This window comes from Piliocolobus tephrosceles, chromosome 9, assembly GCF_002776525.5.
Source record: "Piliocolobus tephrosceles isolate RC106 chromosome 9, ASM277652v3, whole genome shotgun sequence".
Lineage (NCBI taxonomy): Eukaryota > Metazoa > Chordata > Mammalia > Primates > Cercopithecidae > Piliocolobus > Piliocolobus tephrosceles.
Genome location: NC_045442.1, coordinates 2740528 through 2762278, shown reverse-complemented (window position 1 = coordinate 2762278; position 21751 = coordinate 2740528). Strand labels below are relative to the sequence as shown.

Genomic DNA, 21751 nt, shown 5'->3' with positions numbered 1-21751 from the left:
GGCTTCACCTGATTTCCTTCTCTAAGCCTTGGGAGAAGGTGAAGATCATCATGGCATCCGCCCTGGCCTGCTGGGCTATTCCAGCCACGCTTCTGTATCACGCTCACCAGCGCCCTCTAGGAGGCAGAGCTGTGAGAGCACCCAACGCATAGATGGGGAGACGGTGGCACAGACAAGCCGTCACAGTCAGGCTCTCCAGCCCCAGGACCAACACCGGAAACCACCAGGCCCTTACCAGAGCCATGCGAGGCCCTGGGCAGACCAGAGCAGTGCAGGGTGATGTGGGCTGTCTGAAGATGGCATTTTGTCTGAGATGCTGGTACCATCACTCAGGCTCCTCATGAGGATGGGCTGCGGCCCCCAGGGGTGTGCCAGAGCGATTGTCTCGGGTGGTGACTCAAGGGAGGAGGAGATTCGCGGGCAAAGGCCTGGAGACGCTGTGTGCCCGGCAGCCACATACAGGTGCCTGCGTCCCGGCCTCTGCTCCCCTCATTACCCTCCTCTCAAATCATGTGAAGTGCAGTGGCCTGAGTGCGTCCCCCAAAACTCACGTGTGAAACTTAACCCCAAGGTAATCGTGTGAGGAGGTGGTTACCTCGTGAGGGTGGAGCCTTCGGGAATGGGATCCGCGTCTTATCAGATGGGCCCCAGAGAGCCCCCTCACGCCCTCTGCCCTGAGAGGACACAGTCAGGAGGGCACCATCTATGAGGAAGGGGCCCTTGCCAGACGCCAACTCTGCTGGTGCCTTGATCTTCGACTTCTAGACTCCAGAACCATGAGAATTAAAGTCCTGTGGTTTTAAGCCCCCTGGGGTAGGGTAAGGGGTTAGAGCAGCCTGGGGCACTGTGCACTTGTCCATCTGGTTTCCGCCTACCTCCCCAGGTCCAAGTTCCCCAAAAGCAGGACCCACACCATCCTGTTTCCTGCTGGGGCCTCTGTGTGGCAACAGTGCCTGGCACATCTTAGGAGCTCATCAGTATTTGTCAACCAAATGAAGGAATGTGATCACTCACTGTGTTCTGTCGCTCTTCATGACGTATATTGAAGGGATTTTGAGAAGCCCCTGGTTGGCCTGTGTCATGTCTCAGCTGTTCAGCATGGGTCCCGTGCCTTTCAGAGGCAGAGCACCGAAGATGCAGCTGACCAGACACACCCTGAGGGCATGGCTGCCGCTGGCAGTTCCGTGGGCAGATCCTGTTACCTGTGCTCAGAGCCTCAGTGTGAGCGGCCCCTTCTGCCTGGAAGGCTGTGCTCCTGAGTCCCCCCAGCTCAGCTTCAGGACTTGTCTGTCCCCCTTACTCTCCCCACTGGCCCCCCTCCCACAGTCCCCTGCACACTCCCAGGCAGCATGTGCCACCCTGTGTGTCAGTGGCCTGATGATCTATGAGTCACTTGAAGACCAGGCTTCTGAGGCTCCCTTCCAGCAGTGCCCGGCCCAGGAGACGCAAAGCACACGTCAAAGGAATAAAGAAATGAGCGCCTGCAGGAAGGGACGTTAATTCTGACAAAGCCACAGCCCTGAGTGCCCTGGGAGAAGCCCAGGGTCCAGCACAGGGTGTGGTTTGCGGATCTGGAGTCAAACAGACTTCTGTGCAAGTTCTAGCTGTGTCCCTATTATCCAGACTTTGGACAAATCGCTCGCTCTTTCTAAACTTCAGAGTCTTCTGCGAAGTGAGACTGGCAATAGGATTTACCTCAAAGGATTGTTGAGAGGACAAAATGAGTCAAGGAAGAAAGGACTGAGCTCCGCGCCTGGTCTAGAATGAGCATTTGCTCAGTTACTCACTATGATTAGTATTCAGATTGTTTACAGATCAAGGGTCATGGTCATCTGGAAATAGCAGCATGTTCCACTTACAACGAGTGAGCACCAATCACCTGCAAACAGTGGCTTAAAATAATGACCCCTTGGATTTTGCTCCTGGGTGTGCGCTTTGGGCAGGGCTCAGTGGGGAGAGTTGGTGTCCGCCCGGCTCAGTGTCAGAAGGTGCTTTCAAGCGCTGGGAGCTGGGCTCCTAGGAGGCTCCCCCACTAGCTCACGTCTCCTGAGGCCACAGCTGGCGCCTCTCCATGTAGGCAGGGCTTCCTCACAATATGGTAGCTCCCACAGGAGAATGTCCTGGGCAAGGAGGAGCCAGGCAGAGGCTGCCTCCTTTCAGAGCCTGGCCTGGCAAGTCACATGCATCCTCCTTGTGCTCTCCGGTTGAAAGCAGTCACTGGTCCCTGCTGCATTCACAGGACGGGAACCCAGACTCCACCCCTTGTCATGGCCATGGCGAGGAGAGCACGTGGGCCGTGGGGTATGTCTGTGTGTCTCTGTAAAGCACGCAGCGGTGACTGGGGGAGCACAGCCTGCACTGTGTGGATAGACACTGCTGACCCTACGCCCGGAGAAGCCACCAGAGCCCCAGGAGAGTCTATTTCCACATGGCTTCCACTCCCTCACCTCCAATACAGTAAATACGCATTATTTTAAGATCCCCAAATGATTTCCAAGTGTAATGCAACTTTTAAAGATCAAGTCTTGGAAAACAGAGCTTGGAGGCAGGAAGGGATTCAATCGCAAGACAAAATCCCTAAAACTGTGCGGAAACAGCTCTGTTTGCTCTGAACTCTGCTCTCCCGAGCAGCCGTCCGAATCCCTGTTTTCTGTGCCCCTCACCCCACTGCTGTCCTCTGTCCCCCACTGTCCCCGTTCTCACGCGGATGGCCCTCCCTGCTCATTGTCAGTGCCCGAGAGCACAGTGACTTCACAGTGCCAGTCTTCACGGGTCTCTTCACGTCGGCAGGCCCGGCAAGGGCACGGCTATATTATGCTGACAGCGTTTTACAAACAAGCAGGAGTTTTTCACCTGCGTCACACTTCACATTGATAATGGAGAAAAGACAAGCAAAAAAAAACAACAAGTTAAGTATTTTGGGGGCAATACAACTTCCTCTTATTATTGTTTGAAGCAGATCATTCGAAAAGAAGCAGCAACAAGAAAATAAACAGTAGCGACAATAAACATTTAGTAAGGAAATGAATGGAACACTGAGTGAACCTTGGTAAAAAAAAAAAAAAAAAAAAAAAAAGTGTCCTGACCGTCTGTGAAGAAACAGCAGGGCCGTGAGTCCACGCAGGCTCATCCATCTCCATCAGACCGCACTCCTCCTCTGGTCACGACTGCTCACGGCCAGGAAGGCCTGGGGCCCCCTCATCCTCCCTGTGGGGGCCTCCCCACAGAGCAGGGGGTGCTGGGGAGCGGCAGACGGGCAAGGGGCATGCTCTGATGTGTGGAGGGGCTGGCAGATCTGGCAGCAGCAAGAAGGAGCTGAGAACTCCCAGGCAGAGAGAGAAGGCCGGAGTGGGGCCCGGGTGGTCAGGGAACCCGAGCTGAGACCCCAGGGGCAAGTCCGAGAGAAGAACAGAGTCCGAGAGGAGGACGAGCGAGGAGCCAGGGGAGGGTGGGGGGGGTTAGTGAAAGGCAAGGGTCCTAGGAAGGTGAGAGGTGGGTGGGCCCAGCCAGCCCACAGCCCCAGGAAGCTCTTGGGCTCTGGACCTTGGAGGGAAGCTTCTGTCCCCTGACCAAGGCCAGCGACCACCGCTCCTTCCGCTCCCTTGCTGGTCCTGGGTGGGATTCAGCGATTCTGGTCCTGGGTGGGATTCAGTGATTCTGGTCCTGGGTGGGATTCAGTGATTTCTGATGGACACTCTAATAGAATATTTTAGTTTCCTGCTAAACTCTAAGAGGCTATTATCAAGTTCATCCAAGTTATGTTAGTGGCATTTAAAATGTAAGTGAAACCTGGAAAAATGAAATTATAACCTAATACTGTTTTTCTATAATATCTTAAATACATACTGAAACTAGAAAGGTTATTTATATCTACAGCCCCCAAAGTAGGAGAACATTGGAAATGCACTCCCTATAGACAGACATCACGTGGGGTTTCAGAGCTCGTTTTGCTCCCTGAACACGTCCCTAATTACACCCGCGTTCCCCCTTCATCTCCACGGCATTGCTGACGGGCTCACAGATGGGCGTGCAGGTAGATACAACCATCAGCATGGAGATGGCTCCATCCCTCAGCTAGCCATGACTTTAAATCATTTAATTCTCTTCGAATCATAATCATGGCTGTATGAACTAACATACAAGACCCCCGAATATTTGGATGACAAGCAAAAATACCCAGGAGTTTTCCTCCAGGCCGGCGGCACCCATGTGTTCCTAAGCACCGAGAGAGTATGGATCCTTTCACGTTCTTGGAAACAGCTAGAACGGTGCCCTCCCCTTGCGCTCATGCTGATCTCATTTCTGGTGTAACTGTGCCTTGTCGTGAGCAGTTGATAATTACCATCTGGGCGACGATGGAAATGATGGCGGGGATTAGAGGGTCATGGTGCTGACGGCCCACAGATGGCCACTCACTAGGGGTGACGGAGGAGGGCTTACCAGAGTGTGACCCTGAACACTGGAGCCGAGATGAGGGAAGTCAGGGATGGCAGAGTGCCTGGGACAGATGCTGCTTCTAGCCCGGGCCTGAAGGGGCAGGAAAGGCCGCTGTTACCAAAGTCCACGTGAGCTGTGGCTGTAGGAACAGCTCTCTGACCAGAGCTGTGGCCATGGGCAAAGGAAACAATGTGGCCAGGCAGCAGGGAAGAGGGGGAACAGACACCCCCAACTCCCCCCTCCACCACCACTGTTTCCTGCTGCTGCCTCCCATTGACAGAAGCAGCCAAGAGCAGGAAGGAAGAGGGCCCAGAGCCGCGGTGTGGGAGACTCAGGGGCCACAGGGCGGGGCAGAACCCCCTGGGAGAGGATTTTTGGGGACCAATAGAAACTATGGGGCTCTGGCCCCTCACCCCGTAGCATACTCACAGGCGTTGGTGAGGACGGGGCCCCGCCCCCAGCATGGGAGAATCCACTGAGGTAACACCACAAAGTCCCCAGCAGAAACCCGGGGCAGTGGGCGGAGTGAGATAACAGGGGAGACAAAGGCGGAGATGTGATCCACGGAAGAGTTCAGCTGCTCAGGGCCTGTTTCCAGAGACAGCCATGAGCCCTTGGACGAGAATCACCGCTTCCAACTCCATCTCAGGCTCCTTTTACCCAAAACCATGTGATGGTTGAGCCAAGCTTGCTTTCCTGTGGGGTCCAAGTCTTCACCACTCCTGACTTTCTGAGTTGATGAGTTTCCTGCCAACCAGTGCCAAGCACTGAGTGGTACTAAAGATGCCCACAAATTCCGCAGGGTCCAGTCATGGTTCTCCGAGTCCTCATTATGTGGAACTGGGAGAATTCGCCCCAGCCAGCAGAGCGGCCACCTTCTCCACCTCCTGCTTCAGAGCCAGGAGGGATCCAAATAGCAGGAAGCTGCCACGGCCTCCAGTTGAACAGAACCAAGCTGGTGAGCGAACTCTGCCCTTGGGCAACAGGCTCTTCACACTCACCAGCCCAGGGCTGTGGGGATGGACATAAAGATTCCCTAAGTAGGTTAATGAGTCGAATGACCCAAGGGGCCACTCCCATCTCCCCTTGTGGCACCTGGTTCCAGGGGAAACGCTGCCTCTTGCAGGCTGCTGGGCTCAGGAGGGCACCATAACCCACAGGCACCAGACCCTCAGGGTTTTGTCTCCCAGGTGGCACCGCGTCCGGGCCCTCGTAGGCCATTCCAGACTTTATCAAGGCAGCTGCTGTGGGGGTGGGCACATGGGAACACCACTGAGTCGGGTGGCTCTGAGCTCATTGTTGCAGTGACTTTCACTCGGATTGGATCCCTTGGGCAACAAGACATCTTGCGGGCAGCCCCGGAGATGGAGGCCATCCTGGAGGAATCGGTCGTGATCACGGTAGAAGTGCTTCAGGCAGGGAAAGAACATCTGCCTCTGGGGAGGTAATCGAATGAGAAGAAATTACTTCCTCATTAATGAGACAATTCCACATGATCAGCCCAACAAAGGGGCCATCGATGAGACTGAACATTGGCCTTTTGTGGCAGTAGCTCCACCCCCTGCCTGAGCAATTCTACTAAAGCCCATGCAGACCCCGCATCCCTCCCTCGAGGTCACGTTGAAGTTGGCCCAATGTGTAAGAATCGGGGTAGTGAGGGAAAGACAAGGCTGATGGCCGCAGGACCACTGTCTTCTCCCCGGTACTAGAGCGCGCCTTGTGAAGGGGATTTGCCAAGCACATGGGACCCGAATATCTCCACATTCTGTGTCCATCCCAACAATTCCCAGACTTCTTCATCTCTTGCTTGAGGTGGACACTCAGTAACCCCAGCCCATAAGCCAGTGCTCCCCTTTCACCGAGGGGAAGGAAAGGTTTACAAAGTGGTGGCTTCCACAGCCTGAGGCCACTCACTGAGGCTTCTTCTTCACAACGGCCGTCGACACCACTCCGGACCAGGCCATTACTGGTGTTTGGAGCCAGCAGAGCTGGGGGCTCCCCCGTGAGTCCTGGCAAGCACCTTCCCTCCTCGGTCGGCGGGGGACCAGGAGTTCAGCAGGAGGCAGCACTGTGGGCAGGGGCGGGACTGGGGCCATGAGTTGAGTCCCCCTGGTCAGGGCCGCTTTGCTCATGCTGTGTCCACTCGAAGTGAAACGTGGTTGTGCACCTGCAGTTTTGTGTTGGGTGGGCCGGACAGTAGGCCTGAGCCTGATCGACGGGCCCGGAACCCCCAGGGGCCACTCGACACAGAAGGTGAGGTGTTAACAGTGACAGTGACGGGACCAGGGCTGATCTCAGTGAAGAGTGGATCCTACCTTGCCCAATTACATCCTAATAAGGGTGGAAAAAAGTGTTCCCATGGGAACTAATTAAAAAGAAGGTAGGTGAGGAGGCTGTGCCACTCTTCACTAGGGGACAAAGACATTGTATCTGAACAGATAACTCCACAAATCTTGAAATAAATAAATGGATGTTCAATAGTTTAAGGAACGCAATTAATTAGCGAAGGTTTTGCCAAACATGGTTCCAGCCAGGACTACTAAGTATGTTGAAAAGTAAGATTTGGTGTGAGTGGCATTTTCATGGCCCTTATTGCAATCCTCGGGATTTTTTCCCCCCTGAATCTTTCAAAACTGGGTATCTTTAGTTGAAACACAATTTTGCTGCTTAAGATCATGAGGAATGTCTTAGTCACACACACACACACTGGTTTAAAATATTTATTGATTAAAAAAAATTAAAAATTTTTTATACAAAGGTGATGAGAAAAAATCTCATGCAAACTCTGGGCATACAATAAAAATAACTCAAATATTAACATGATGGTTTTGTACAAAATAATTCTTTTGAAGTAGGACCTGTGGCAACCAGCACGGCTCCCTGCTCCAGACCGGGACGCCCCTCTGGGAGGAACGCGCGGCCACCCTTGGAAACCTGTAAGTGACCCACAGTCCAGGCGTGGGATGTTCACACTTGTCACTATGATGGAACGATGAAAACCCTATTGCTGCTACTCAGAAATGAGACTGAGACCTAGGGACAGAGTAAGGAATTCCTCAACACCGCGGGAATCCTGAGGAACGAAGTCATTCACAAAGGTTTTTCGGAAAAGTTTTCGCTGATCGTCATTCACAAAGGTTTTTCAGAAAAGTTTTCGCGAATCGTCTCAGGTGATGACACCAATGCCTTGACATGGTTACGGAGGCCCCTGTTCCCGCTTCCCCACAGTCCTGCAGTGGATTGATAATTTGTGTATATTACAAGTAATCTGCATAATTAAAACAATTAAGAGATCGACGTATCATGACGATTAGAAACGCATCAAACTCTGAACGTACAAAAGAGAGAGCTTCAATATGAAACAGTAATCCTCTGAGAACGAAGACCCCGCAGCGCCGGTGCCCGCTGGGTCGTGCAGGTGCCGGCCGCCCCACGCCCGTGTCTGTCTCCACCGCGACCTCCTCGCCCCTGGCACGCCCAGGGCCAACCCCCCCGGGGTTATTGCATTTTTCACAAACTCATCTCATTTTCCGCAGCCTTAGTCTGTTTTCCTTGTCCCGTTTCTTAAGAATAAGTATGAATTGGTTGAAAAAATGCTCCTGGTCCTTTCTTTTTTGAACAAGTCGGAACCTCTGATCCCGGCCGTATTTCTCTGCAAACTCCTTAAATGTGGTCCTGAAAAAGAAAGAGTTTCCTGAGACACCTGCCAGAGAGTAACTCTGGCCTCCCCAGAGATCCTGCAGCGGTACTGCCTGAGCAAGCAGCCAGCCCTTCCACCAGGCCGGGCCGTGGGCGGCAGGGCACCCGGTGGGTGAGCAGCTCTGGCCGGCCATGCCTGCTCCTCACCGGGGTCCTGCAGAGCCCTGACCTGCCCTCACTTGCAGGACCCCCTGGTCTCTCCTCTGAGTGGTCTCCAGAAATGAGCGGCCCCCACTAGCCTCCTCAGCCGTCTCATGCAGCTGTCACTCTCCCAGCCGTCCCCATCACAACTTTGCCTGCCAGGTCTCCTCCGCCCCTTCCTTGCTGCCACCATGCTCTGCCTGCCACCGTCTTTCTTACACTGTTCCCTCCGCCTGGCACACCCTTCCCTTGTTTCTTCCCCGAGTTAGAGCTGCTCGTCATGAGAAACCAGGCCAAGGCATCTTCTTTGGGAAACTCGCCCTATCTAGAAGGTCAAAGAACTGTGACTCCATCATGGCCCTCTTCACAGTGGTGATCTTGTCAAACCTCACGTGTGGAACCGGACTCCCACGTTCGAATGGGGGAGGCATTATCTGCTTCATTCTCCGATAAACGCCCTGAATGTCCAGCCCAGCGTCTGGCAAGTAGTGAGCCCCAAACACTGATGGAGCGAATCAGAGCTGCCAGGTCAGGTGGTGTCCCACAAGCAAACACGAGTGACCCAGTCTAGACCAGCAAGGCTGTTCTCAAGGCTAGGGCAGCTTAGAGGGCAAAGCAGGACGCGCCTCTGCGGTGACCAACCTGACCTTCACAGGCACCGGCCCCGCAAATTCCTGTTCTCTTAGCCTTGAACTTGAAGCCAGGAACAGGGACAGGGATAGAGGGGCCAAGGCCTGGAGCCACTGGTCCGTGCAGATGCACTCGCTTGTCCAGCAACAGCAGGGCCTGGCCTGGGCAATGTGCTCCGGGGTGCCTGGAAAAATGTGGTCATTCTTTGTCCGGGAGATTCTTCTTATTCCCTCCCATTTCTCTTCACAGAGAATTTTACACTTCCTTGCAGACACTGAATTATTGTGTTAAACTATTATAACTTAATAGCTTCTGAAATATACAAACAACAAGATTATGCCGACATGGCTGTAAGAAGACAAGACAAATAATTATCAGACTCATGCTCATTTCTGTCATTGAACAATTCGTCTCATTCCTTCCTCAAGGCGCTGCCGTTTTCCTGCTGTCCATCTGTGGGGGTGCTTGTTTACACATCTCTTGCAAGAAAAGCACTTCTCTCTGGCTTCCCTCTTCCTCCCTCGCTCCTTCTTGCCCTCTCCCCTGCCTTCCCTTCCTCCTTCCTTCTCTCCCTCCCTCCTTTTCTCCCCATTCCTTTCTTCCTTCTCTCCCTCCTTCCCCCTTCCTTCCTTTACTGATGTAACAACCTTGCTGTGCCGTGGCTAAGCCACACTCCACCCCTGACCTGCTCGGGGTGAGTCAAATGGTCAGACTCGCCTGGGCTTATTCCACGCTCCCCTGGCTAGACAGGCATCTACACATTCTCAGTTAGGGGCTGGACAGGGGCAGCTGCTAGACAGGTCCTATTCTGGGTCTCTCTGAAAAAGTGTCCCTGAAAAGAAAGGGAGCTTCATACCTCTGTGGCCCCTGAGCCATGCCGAGGTGCAGCACTGGCTTTCTGCTGATGTTGACGAGCTGTGGTGTGAGCTCAGGAAGGTCAGCTGAGTCACGGGCCCTGCATCTCTGTTCTCCCTCCACTAAGCAGGACTCAGATAGCCTGCCATGAAGGAGGCAGCTGCTGCAGCTTTCAAGAAGGAGCACCAGGTGTCAACCCCACCAGGTAGCCAACCCCACCTGGCTAGGACCCAGTCCCTAGTGGCTGCTCTCCCAGGAGGCAGGCAGGGCTGGGGCTAGGGGCTGTCCAGGAGTGTTCTGGACTATCCCATCACCACCATTCCCACAGGCTGCTCGAGACTGAGGCTGAGACGGGCGACCAGGAAGGGATTGTACGGCTGTAGGAGGCTACACAGCCCCAGGCGGCTGTTTCTAAGAGGCCCACGTGGCCTGCATGGGGATGAGCCTAGCTGTCCAGCGTGTGGTCATCTGAATTGCACATGTTTCAATAGGATGCCTACAGAACGGTAGACAGGAGATCTGGAAAAAGTTTTTGAAATGTTGTAAACTTAGCTACTTTAAAAATGAAAAAAAAAATGCTTTATAATTATAAAAGCAATATATCTCAAGTGTAAATGCTAAAATTTGCTGCATTATAGTAAGCATTTTATGATCTCTATGCACCCTATACCACTATGTTGTATAGTTTAAATATATACAATAAAATTTCTTTTAAAAAATAGCAGGCAATTAAATCTAATTTTAAAAATAGTCAGTTTAACTCCCTTCTCATTTCTTCCACTCATTTTCCTTGTGTGTGTGTGTGTGTGTGTGTGTGTGTGTGTGTGTGTGTCATCTTTTTTAAATGACTCATTGCATTCTGAATATCTTTTTCCGTCGTCTTCATGATATATTCATGGGAAGGGGAGTATGTGGCTTATTGCTACTATTTAATCAATAGAGAGACAGAGAATGCTGGCCAAATGTCCTTAATAGTAATGACAGTCTCAACAGTAATGACGGTCTCGATAGTAATGACAGCTATCACTTTTGGAGCTCCTCCTGCCTGCCAGGCGCCACTGGGGTCCCTCCCTGCAGCCCCTCATTCCATCCTGCTAGTCCCTTTCTGAGGTGTGTGTGGTCATCCTCCCATTTGGAGGAGGGCTCTGACGCACAGGAAGGTCCAATACTTACCCCATGGCTGGGATAAGATGGGCCAGGGCCAGGGCCAGGCTGTGAACTAAGGCAGAGAAGGGGCTCCCGCACCTTTCCCAAGCCCTTGCCTCCGCGGCCTCTGTCCCATGGCCACCTGGTGGGTGGACACAGCTAAGCCATGGCTAGAACCCAGCATTCTCATGTCTACTTTAACCATAGAAAATCACAAGTTGTAAGCAATGGGACACACATTTACTTGCCCACGTTAGCACTTGTGATGAAGATAACTCATGCTATTTTTCCCCATTCAGAAAGTACCTGTTCTCTAGAATAGTTAGAGAAGTTTTATGAGGATTGTGTAACCAGCACTAACTTAGGCCACCCAATTCTTGATCAACCAAACCACAGGTCAACCAAAGGAGGCCTATGCCTTCATAGAAAGCATCAATTAATGTCCGCTTAAAAACTGATGCTGGCCGGGCGCAGTGGCTCACGCCTGTAATCCCAGCACTTTGGGAGGCTGAGGCAGGTGGATCACCTGAGGTCAGGAGTTCAAGACCAGCCTGGTCAACATGGCAAAACCCTGTCTCTACTAAAAAATACAAAAATTAGCTGGGCATGGTAGTGGGTGCCTGTTATCCCAGCTACTTGGGAGGCTGAAGCAGGGAGAATTGCTTGAACCCCGGAGGTGAAGGTTACAGTGAACCAAGATCGTGCCACTGCACTACAGCCTGGGTGAAAAGTGAGGCTGTCTCAAAAATAAACAAAAAACAAAAAAACAAAAAACAAAAAACAAACAAACAAAAACCTGATGCTGGATCTTCCAGTCTAAAATAAAATTACATTGTCAACCATTTTTACGCTTACAAAACTTACAGTTTTATAGTTCTAAGAGCAGTACATGTTCATGAGTTTATAAAGATTAGTCATCTAAAGCTAATTTTTAAGAGTTAAGCTTATGTATTCTTCCGATTTCTAACATCTCTTTTCTTATAAGTGTGTCTTATTTCATGGAAATAATGCCTCATTTATTATTTTAGTAAGTCTTGGCAACCCAGTTAACTCAGTTCAGTTCTCCAGTGTATCAAATCTTCATCTTATTCTGGGACCAACTGTTAAGACATCTAGAACCAAGGGGTGTGGTAGGGGTTATGGTGCTGCTGTTTGTAGTTAGCTTTGCATTTTTGCTTCTTGATCATTAGCTCAGAAACTCGACCTCATCTCATGGGTGCTGACGTATTGATTGGTTATCTGGGTCAGTCAGGGCTGCTGACATCTGAAAGGCATGTGGGGTGGGAATAAAATGGTTGTGATGCATTTGGATACCAAATAGCCCACTTTCCCAGGACTGATGAGAGGGACATTTGGAGGCTCATGACAGGCAGCATGGTAGCGGGGAGTCGGCCCGGTCTCACCCGCAGGTCTTCGAAGCTCACACTTTTGTGTCTGTGGAAGGCTGGGTTACACAATTTAACAAAAACAAACCTGAAGAGTCCGCTTGTAATTGGTAGGTTCCCAGCCCCAGAAATCATCTGGTATATTTCTCTCTCCATACCTGGGAGACACTTTAGATTCCTCTAGAAGTTTCTTGAATTCTTCTTTGGCTAGCAGCAATTTACTTTTCTTTTCCTTGTATTCTTCTTTTATTCTTGTCTTGACAAACTGTTCAAATATCTTAAAACACAGACACAGAAGAAAAACATCATGAAATTGCATATCAGAAATGAAATCTTGTATTCCAAGCACAACATGAGAAAGCAGCAAGAATCTATGGCAAAAGCTGTCCGTGTTCGCAGCTGCTGGAGTTATGAGCAACAGCCTTTCAGCATAGCTCTCCAGGATCCAAGCGGTCTGAATAATTAAACCTGGGTCCCCACACGGCCTGGCGTTTCTCTACATGCAGGCGCCATTTCTGGGTCAAACGTGAAACAGCCCTGCTGGAGAAACCCGGAGAATGACTTGGCTGCCCTCTCTGCAGGCATCTGGAACCAAGTGGCAATTTGGAACTCATGCTGTAGGCTGCAATGGTCCTCGCTGTGGTCTCTGAGCAGCATCCGTACTGCGCGGCCTCCTCACTTTCTCATCATGGCCAGTGGCACCAGAACACAGCAGAGCACTCAGTTCCTGCTAGTCACTTCCCAGGGTGACGTAATTGACATTCGAGTCTCCCAAAAATGACCTTAATTTGTGAAAAGAAAGTAAATTCTGCATCTCTGATCCCCACTTGTGAACCTGGGCGTCTGGCGTGTTGGGGAGGACTCAGGGCGCACAAGCGGCCTCTTCTGAGGAGGTCATGGGATGCCAGGCTGCCTGGGTCATCAGTGTGGAAACAACTGACCAGGAGGCCTGACCCTCGGGCACTGGGCATGCCCCGGTCTGACCAGAAGTGCATCTCAAATGCTGCCCCAAACAGGAAAACTCTGCTCCTCAGTGGGAAGGACAGGCACATCAGCTGGCAGGCAATTTTGGGCAAGGCTCCAGGGCACTTCTCCTGGAACCCGGCAGCCCGCATAACGAGATGCAATCTCTTTATGACAGGCCACAAAACCTCTTCTCTGTCAGAGGAAGATGGATCATTGTTCTAACAACCGAAAAATGGTCATTTATAGACTACAGAGTCAAAGAGGGACAAAGTTCTTTCATTCCTAATGCTACCCCAAACTCAAGAACATTAAAAATAAACTGAAGATGAGTGTTTATGCAAATGTAAATAAACATAAACAAAAATATCAGGAGAAAGTCCACATAGGATCCTATAAGGTCAATCAATGGCAACTCTGCACCAATCCAACCAACCGCCAGGCAGATCTTAGAATGTGACCGAGGACCAAGCAGGCGGCTTCTTCGACACTCATGCCGAGTGAGGGGGCGATGAGAAAGTAAGGGTGGGCAGGTGAAAGCCTCCACCCCAGCACCGCTCAGCCCCTTCTCTGGAGCGGCTCCCTTCCCACTTTGTCTCATTGTTTCAGATTCCATGTCAGTAGTGGCAAACCTTTACAGGGTTATGAATACACAATGCTACTGGTCTCCTGAAGATACAGTAGCAAAATGAAACATCCACAAATACGGCTCAAATTGAGAATACGTGCATGTATATGTAAGAATATGATTGGCTTTTTTTCTTTTCTTTTTTTTTTTTTGGAGACAGAGTCTCGCTCTGTTGCCCAGGCTGGAGTGCAATGGCACGATCTTGGCTCACTGCAACCTCTGCCTCCTGGGTTCAAGCAATTCTCCTGCCTCAGCCTCCCAAGTAGCTGGGACTACAGGTGTGTGCCACCACGCCTGGCTAATATTTTTGTATTTTTAGTAGAGACGGGTTTCACCATGATAGCCAGCCTGGTCTCAAACTCCTGGCCTCAGGTGATCCACCCACCTCGGCCTTCCAAAGTGCTGGGGTTACAGGTGTGAGTCACTGTGCCCGGCCATAATTGGCTTCTTATAGCAATGTAAGTTCTCAATTGTCTTACATTTAACTAATAAAAAAATGAATGCAGGGTTATTATCCAAATAAAAGCATATGGCTCCATCATTAGCTAGAGTTTTGCTCTATTAATTTTAGACCTGGAGAGAAAGCCTCGCTGGCTGTGGGGTCAGGGCTCTTCAGAAATGCCTGCTTCTCTCTCTGCCTAGAACCATTTTTCCATCTCATCAAATGCTCCTCTTTTTCCTCTCGCTTTGCTCTGTTACTTTATTTTATGCTGCTATAATTTAACATCGCAGGTTCTGTTTTTCATCCTTAACAAATTATACCAGCTTTATCCAAAGTGGAGCATGACTTTTTAAAAGAGATTCCGTTGGCCATTATATCACTGCTGTATGTTCTAGCACAATAAAACAAAACGCTATTTGTTGCCATAGAAACAGGCCTGCTTCACACTCCCTGGACCCTGGTTCTGTGTAGGATCACCCTCTTCTCCTGTGCAGCTCCCCTAGCAGAGGAAGGGCTGTGATTTTCACACCAGGGGCCTTAGCTTTCCCCATGAACACATCGTGTGACACGAGGTCCTGTACCGATTCTACGTCTGACACTTCTAACCCAATTTCTTCCTAAATAGGACTGTGGTCTTTGGATGAGGTCCTGCTATGATTTCTCTCCATCCTACTCCTCATACGAGCTGCCATGCTCCCCTTTGATGAGGTTGCAGGCACTTCTGAACGCCCTCTGGCCACTCCAGTGTGCTGGCTATAGTGTGGCCTGCTTCCTCCTTCCCACTGAACCTTCTAGGACCAAATTGCAGGACAGTAGGACAGGCCCACAGTTTCCTCTGGGTGATTTCACAGGGATGCTTAAAGGCTTTCCCCAGGCAATGGGTAATTAGCATGAGCTGTATTCTCATCCCATCTATTTGCAGAGGACCCACCCAGGCAAGGGCAGAGCATCCCAGCCCAGGAAGGCCCAGCCCCATCAGGGTTGGCATCTGCTGTCTCTGACGATGGCCTGAGGAAGGTCCAGCCTCATAGTGCTCTCTTGGATGAGCCCTGGGTGGGATGCCCATGTCCCCCAGACATCAGGGGAGATACTGGGGGGACATCAGGGGGCTGGTGCTGCCCTGCCCATGAACCACTTCCATCCAGCAAGCAGACTGGGCCCCTGTGTTCCCAGTTGTTCCAAGAGATGTGCTTTGGCATTTAAACTAGAATATCTGGAAGGGGCTTGATCATAAATTGGAATTTTCTTTTTGCAATGGAGATGATCTTACTGATTCAGTGTTTTTTAAAGGGACTAATGGCCTCAAAAGGTATCCATGGCACAGAGAGAGAACAACTGACAACAGCAAACTAGTTGTGGTGGCACACATGGCACGTGCCATGCATGCCACACAGAAGCCACACGCCATACACAGCACACACGCCACACGCACCCCAGATGTACTGATGATTTTTAGACACTGCCTAGTTTATGGCTCCTGCCTATGTCCTCCAGTGAGTCTGTCATGTAAAATCACAGGCTCCTTGCTATGCTTTTTCATAGCTGATTTTTTTTTTTTTTTTGAGACGGAGTTTTGCTCTTTTTGCCCAGACTGCAATGCAATGGCACAATCTCGGCTCACTGCAACCTCTGCCTCCCGAGTTCAAGTGATTCTCCTGCCTCAGCCTCCCAAGTAGCTGGGATTACAAGCAAGCACCATGACACCTGGTTAATTTTTGGCGTTTTTAGTAAAGACAGGGCTTTGCCATGTTGACCACACTGGTCTCGAATTCCCAACCTCAGGTGATCCGCCCACGTCGGCCTCCCAAAATGCTGGGATTACAGGCATGAGCCATTGTGCCCAGCCATAGCTGAAATTTTTGATTTTTAAAATTGCAACAAAACGGTGAAATATTACCAATTATCAAAGTCTATGGTTTTCCTTCACTATAGGAAAAAAATATATAACACCCAAACTCAGCTAACTCTATTGTAGTATTATTTTGAGACTGTGATAACACATTTCACATATTTTAAAATACTTCATTATAGAAAATGAAACTCAGCTAGAAGACAGTAAAAGATTATTAATTCCAAGTTCTTGAAAGGTTCAAGTTCTGTATTCCAAGGCAGTCAATCCTGGGAACACGTCACACTGCTTAGCCTGCCCCTGAGCCTGCTCCAGGGAGACGGTCCAGTTCCAGTGAGCGGAGTGGTGGGGCGAGGGCTGGGAGCGGGAGTGGGGACAGAGTGGGAGCTGGTTACAACGAGCAACATGGGTCCATGTGACTGAGACCCTGTGAGTCAGTGCTCCACTGACATCATCTCAGGCATGTGCTTAAAGGGACTTGATGAGCAGAGGACAGAACGGAAAATAAAATGGCAATTCCCATACCCTCTGTCTAGGGCTTTATCAGACTCTGCTGGTGTGAGAAATCCAGTGGACACCAACCTGGGGGCCCCTGGTCACAGAATCCCTCCTCCCCAAATTAACTATGGCTCTTCCATTTTCAGCTGCTCTTCTTAATAGCTCACCTTCCATGTGCATCATTTCTGAACTCAAAGGGCAAAGGGAGGGCAAGACGTGACCACACGCATGGAGTCTGGGTAGGAAAGTCCGGACCTCCCAGAGTCTATCTCAGGGCCCTTCTCAGACGCGCTCTGCGGGCCACATAGACCCAGGCTGTGCTGCTCCCTCCCCCAGCAACCACAGGCCCCTCCTGTGAGTCAACACCATCTGTCCCTCTGTCTGTTTGATATGGAAAGCAGTGTTGGCTCAGGCACTGACTTTGTGAAAAGCTAGGGCAGACCCCTGGCAAGTCTCTCCTTAAAATAGCCCCCAGAGAACCCCCTCTAATCAATTCCTTGTTTTCTGGGCAACATTCTGTAGAACTTCCACCCTTTACTGTGCTGCTATTGTTCTCTGGACCACCCCTAGTTCATTACTATTATTGTCAACCTGAAGAATAAGCAGAAAGAGGCTCTCTAAAATGAAACGAATGCTTATTTGGGAAGAGAGCAGTGCGATGGGAATACACATGCCATCATAAATGACAAGAATACTCAGGGAGGTAAAAAAAGACAGTAATTTTTAAGGAAAAATAAATGAGAGGATTAAATCATTGTTTTGAAATAATTATATTTGGCTACAGAGATTCATAACAGGATGAAGCCAGTCTGAGGTTGGACAGGCAGTTGTTGGGCAGGAGTCCTTGGAGAAGTGCTTTTTGTGTGTATAAGTTTGTGATGAGCCAGGTGCAGTGGCTCACACCTGTAATCCCAACACTTTGGAAGCCCGAGGTGGAAGGACTGCTTGAGCCCAGGAGTTCAGGATGAGCCTGGGGAATACAGAACAACCACATCTCTACAAAAAGTACAAAAATTAGCCAGGCCTGGTGGCTGGTGCCTGTAGTCCCAGCTACTCAGGAGGCTGAGGTGGGAGGATGGCTTGAGCTCAGGAAGTGGAGGCTGAGATGGGAACACTGCACTCCAGGCTGGGCAACAGAGCCAGACCCTGTCTAGAATAGAATAGAATAGAATAGAATAGAACAGAACAGAACAAAAGGTTCTGATGACCTTGTGTGCAAGACTGTGGTTCTCATAGAGCCTTTTTAGTTATCAGGTACACAAGTATGAGAACCTTCTCTTCATGGCCTTCCCCCATTCTATTTGTCAGGGTTCTCTTAACATTACTGGCTTCATTTTGATTCTGACAACTTCCATATTATATAAGACTTTAAGCATATAAAACCTTAAGGTCTTACGTAAGACCACCTATTTCACTATCTTTATATAATACCTTCAGTATTTCGTATTTTTAACATATGATTTATGGTCATTTGGAATGACCATAGGGTTAATGCTCCTAAAATCTACATTTTCATCTCTAAAAGTATTTGTCTTCCAGGGTCATAACCAAATGGTGAGGTAAGAATAATGACCAGAATAGCCTTCCTCAGTCCCTCTAACTCTTCTGTTTACAATTTTGCAAGCTCCAGTGCTGGAGTTGTAATTCCTCCCCACCGGCCACATTTACAACACAGTGTCTGTCATTCGGGAACGAAAAGCTCCCCAGATCCAGGATGCAGCAGTCGCTTTCATGCCGCGTCTCTGCAGTCAAAGTAACTTCCCACTCCATTACCTGCTTTCGTTCCTCAGAGTTGAGCAGGAGATAGCGTGGGTCAAACACGATTTTGTGTAATTCTTTCTCCCAGGTAGAAAATGCTGATACCTAAAGAAAGATATTCAATAGAGTTGCTGTTAGCATCTAATGCTAAGCCTGAAGCCGCGCTGAAATGATCCATGGTTAAAAACAAACAAACAAAAACCAGCATTAAAGTACAATAGATTCAGTGATGTGGTGGAGTATAGATGTTAGACATGTCAGACGTCCCAAGAAAATCAATACCTAGAACATTAGAAAATTTAATTTGTAGACTCATGACTCATGACCATTTCTTTTTTGGGTAACTTTCAGGGTTCTGTCCCCTGATGCAAAACCCCAATTATATCTGTGGAGGCGTGGCATTCTGGAACACCCCACTTCAAAAGGAAAAATCATATTTGTAAAATGTACTGATGACCGGTGGCTGACCGGTGCCCAGGGAATCTCCTTCACATCTCAGTTTCTATTGCTGCATAAGCAACGACTTCAAACTCAGTGGGTCACAAGCACTACCTCGGGTCACTCCATGGGCTGCGTGGGTCCTGAGTCCAGCATGGGGGCATTGGGCTCCTTGGCCCAGATCCCACTGGGCTGAGACGAGGTGCCAGCAGGAGCTTTGTTCTCGTCTGGTGCTTGGGGTCCTCTTCCAAGCTCACTGGACGTTGGGAGAATTCAGGTCTCGTGGTTGCAGGCTGAAGCTTTCCATGTCTTCAGCCAGCTGGGAGCCAATCTTGGCTCCGAGCGGCTGCCTGCAGGTCCTTGCCCCAGGGCCCCCACAGTGGGGCAGCTTCCTCAAGCCAGAGAGAGAATCTCTCCCTGGCTAAGGCAGAGTCTTACACAACACAGTGCAACATTGCCACGGGTGTGACATGGGCCCCATCCATGCTCAAGGAGAGGACCGCACAGAATGAGCACAGCGCGGTGGGGCGGGGTAGGCAGTGGTGTTTAGAATCCTGTCTGCCCAGCACGCCCCTGACACCAGGACACGCTGTTCCTCTCTCAGGGGTCTCCACATCTAGCAGAGATCTCTCTCTTTCCTCTTGCCTAACACTTCTTTGATTCTTTGGCATTTTATATGTGACTTGATCCTTAAAGACCTGAATTCTTCTGTAAACTTCAGACCCTTTCCTGCAGAAGTTTGTGATTCCACCCTCTTCCTCACCCTGTTGTACATCGTCACATCACCTCCTGACGAACAGCAACGGCGATCCTGGTGCCCGTCTCAGCACTCCTGTTGTCTGTTCCCCTGTGGATGACGTGACCATGGCTGTGACCGTGGCCATGTCTGTGACCATGGCCATGGCTGTGACCATGACCGTGTCTGTGACCATGACCGTGTCTGTGACCATGACCCTGTCTGTGACCACGGCCGTGGCTGTGACTGTGACCATGTCTGTGACCGTGGCCGTGTCTGTGACAATGACCGTGTCTGTGACCGTGACCCTGTCTGTGGCCATGGCCGTGTCTGTGACCATGACCCTGTCTGCGACCGTGGCCGTGGCTGTGACCATGACCGTGTCAGTGACCATGGCTGTGTCTGTGACCGTGGCCATGTCTGTGGCCGTGGCTGTGACCATGACCGTGTCTGTGACCGTGGCAGTGTCTGTGACCATGGCTGTGTCTGTGACCGTGGCCATGTCTGTGGCCGTGGCCGTGTCTGTGACAGTGGCTGTGTCTGTGACCGTGGCCGTGTCTGTGACCGTGGCCATGGCTGTGACCGTGGCTGTGTCTCTGACCATGACTGTGTCTGTGACCGTGGCTGTGTCTGTGGCCATGTCTGTGACTGTGTCTGTGAATACTGGAGCTGCCTTGGTGGGAGAACAACAGGGTCTTGTTCTGGCTCCCGGGCTGGAGTGAGTGTTTGACTCTGTCCGAGGACTGCATTGCTGGTCCCTCACTGCACATTGTCATCTGATCGCTGTTTCAGGACTGTCCCTCCACCCTGCCTGAATCACAAGAGTGGGGACTGGAGGTCATGTGAGCTGGGCTGGAGTTGTGCCCTTTCTTCCACTCTCAGCCTCCTGCAGTGGGACTCTCTCCTGTCTCCCTGGGAACGCCGGCTGGAGCTCCTCTATTCCCTCATTAGTGTCCGGGTTGCAATTGATTCCCTCCCATTTCCACAGTGGAAGAAGCCAGAGCTGGTTGTTACAAATGCAGGCACCAGAAGTTAGCTGCAGAGGAGGCAGTGTGGTTGCAGGCCAGAGAGGCAGTTTCCAAACTCGGCAGATAGCTCCATAAAATGGACATTGCCCAAGCATCACCCTGCAGATAGTGGCCAGCTGGCAGCAGGCGTCCCTGACTGCAGGTCACTGTGTGGCACCGTCTCAGCCCGCAGGCATCTCTGCTGGAGAGTGCACAGGCACCTGGAGTCTGAGGTTCAGGAAGGGAAACTGCACCTTCTTCACAGCCACAGTAACTGGGCTGTCCCTTTCACAGCTGTTTTCAACATCCTCTCAGTGACAAGGACCTGGTCTGGAGAACCCAAAAGTGTTTTCCAGATCAAGTGGCTAGATGAAGACCACGTGGGCAAAGCATTTGGCCATGGTCATCTGGTTCTGGGACAGACACAGCTGTCTCTTAACCACCCCCCTCCCTGCCACGTCACCTCCCTCAACTCACACCCTCTAAAACTTCTCCTCCTTGAGCCCTCAGGTGAGTCCACAATTCAGCTGGGTGCTCGAGGCCCTGGTGGTCTCGCCCTGGCTCCCTCCCAGCATTCAGGGGGCTGCCTCTCTGCCCTGCTGAGCGATGAGTGGCTGCCAGGAGCCCCAGGTTTCCCTGAGCACCCACACCGGCTTGAGCAGACTCTCAGCAGGGAAGAGACCCCGAAGCACGGCCCGAGCCCAGCACTGTCCATGCCTCCTGCTGTGGATGGGTCTGGGTGAGCCCCTGTCTGAAACTGGGCACCTCAGCCCTGGGAAGGCGGCCAAGACCTTGGGCATAAAGAAAAAGGTCACCATTTATAAAACAACACCAGGGAAAACTAGATCTAACTTCAGTCCCAGCTTCACCAAAAGCCTCTCTGGAGACTGAGAAACTCATCGTGCATTGTTCCGGCAGATGCGTCAGCTCTGAGAAAAGGGGGTTCAGTTCAACTAAAGTGGCTGAGAGCTCGAGGACGGCTCAACCACATGTGGGATGCCAACGTCCTGGAGGTGCCCCACGCGTGTGACGGCTCTCGGAGGTCATCACGGACGGGACAGGTCTGGACTGGCAGGGAGCCTCCGACAGAAGCAGAACCCTACCTTCCATCTCTAAAACCAAAACAGAACGCTACCTTC

The 21751-nt window shown here is 50.9% G+C and overlaps 1 protein-coding gene and 1 long non-coding RNA gene across 2 annotated transcripts in view; one reads left to right on the top strand and one right to left on the bottom strand.

Annotated features, from left to right (window-relative positions):
- Nucleotides 1–7828: 7828 nt before the first annotated feature.
- TCERG1L (transcription elongation regulator 1 like) overlaps nucleotides 7829–21751 on the bottom strand; it is a 211318-nt gene continuing 197395 nt past the window's right edge. The window contains exons 10-12 of the mRNA XM_023185819.2: nucleotides 18447–18536; nucleotides 12452–12570; nucleotides 7829–8112 (exon numbers count right to left, since the gene is read on the bottom strand). Coding sequence (XP_023041587.1) covers nucleotides 7956–8112; nucleotides 12452–12570; nucleotides 18447–18536 — 366 coding nt within the window. The 3' untranslated portion in view covers nucleotides 7829–7955. The remainder of the gene's footprint in view (nucleotides 8113–12451; nucleotides 12571–18446; nucleotides 18537–21751) is intronic.
- On the top strand, nucleotides 7919–10483 carry LOC111522066. The gene is made up of 3 exons (XR_002725154.1): nucleotides 7919–7934; nucleotides 9946–10002; nucleotides 10091–10483. It is a non-coding gene; the product is annotated as an uncharacterized LOC111522066 (long non-coding RNA).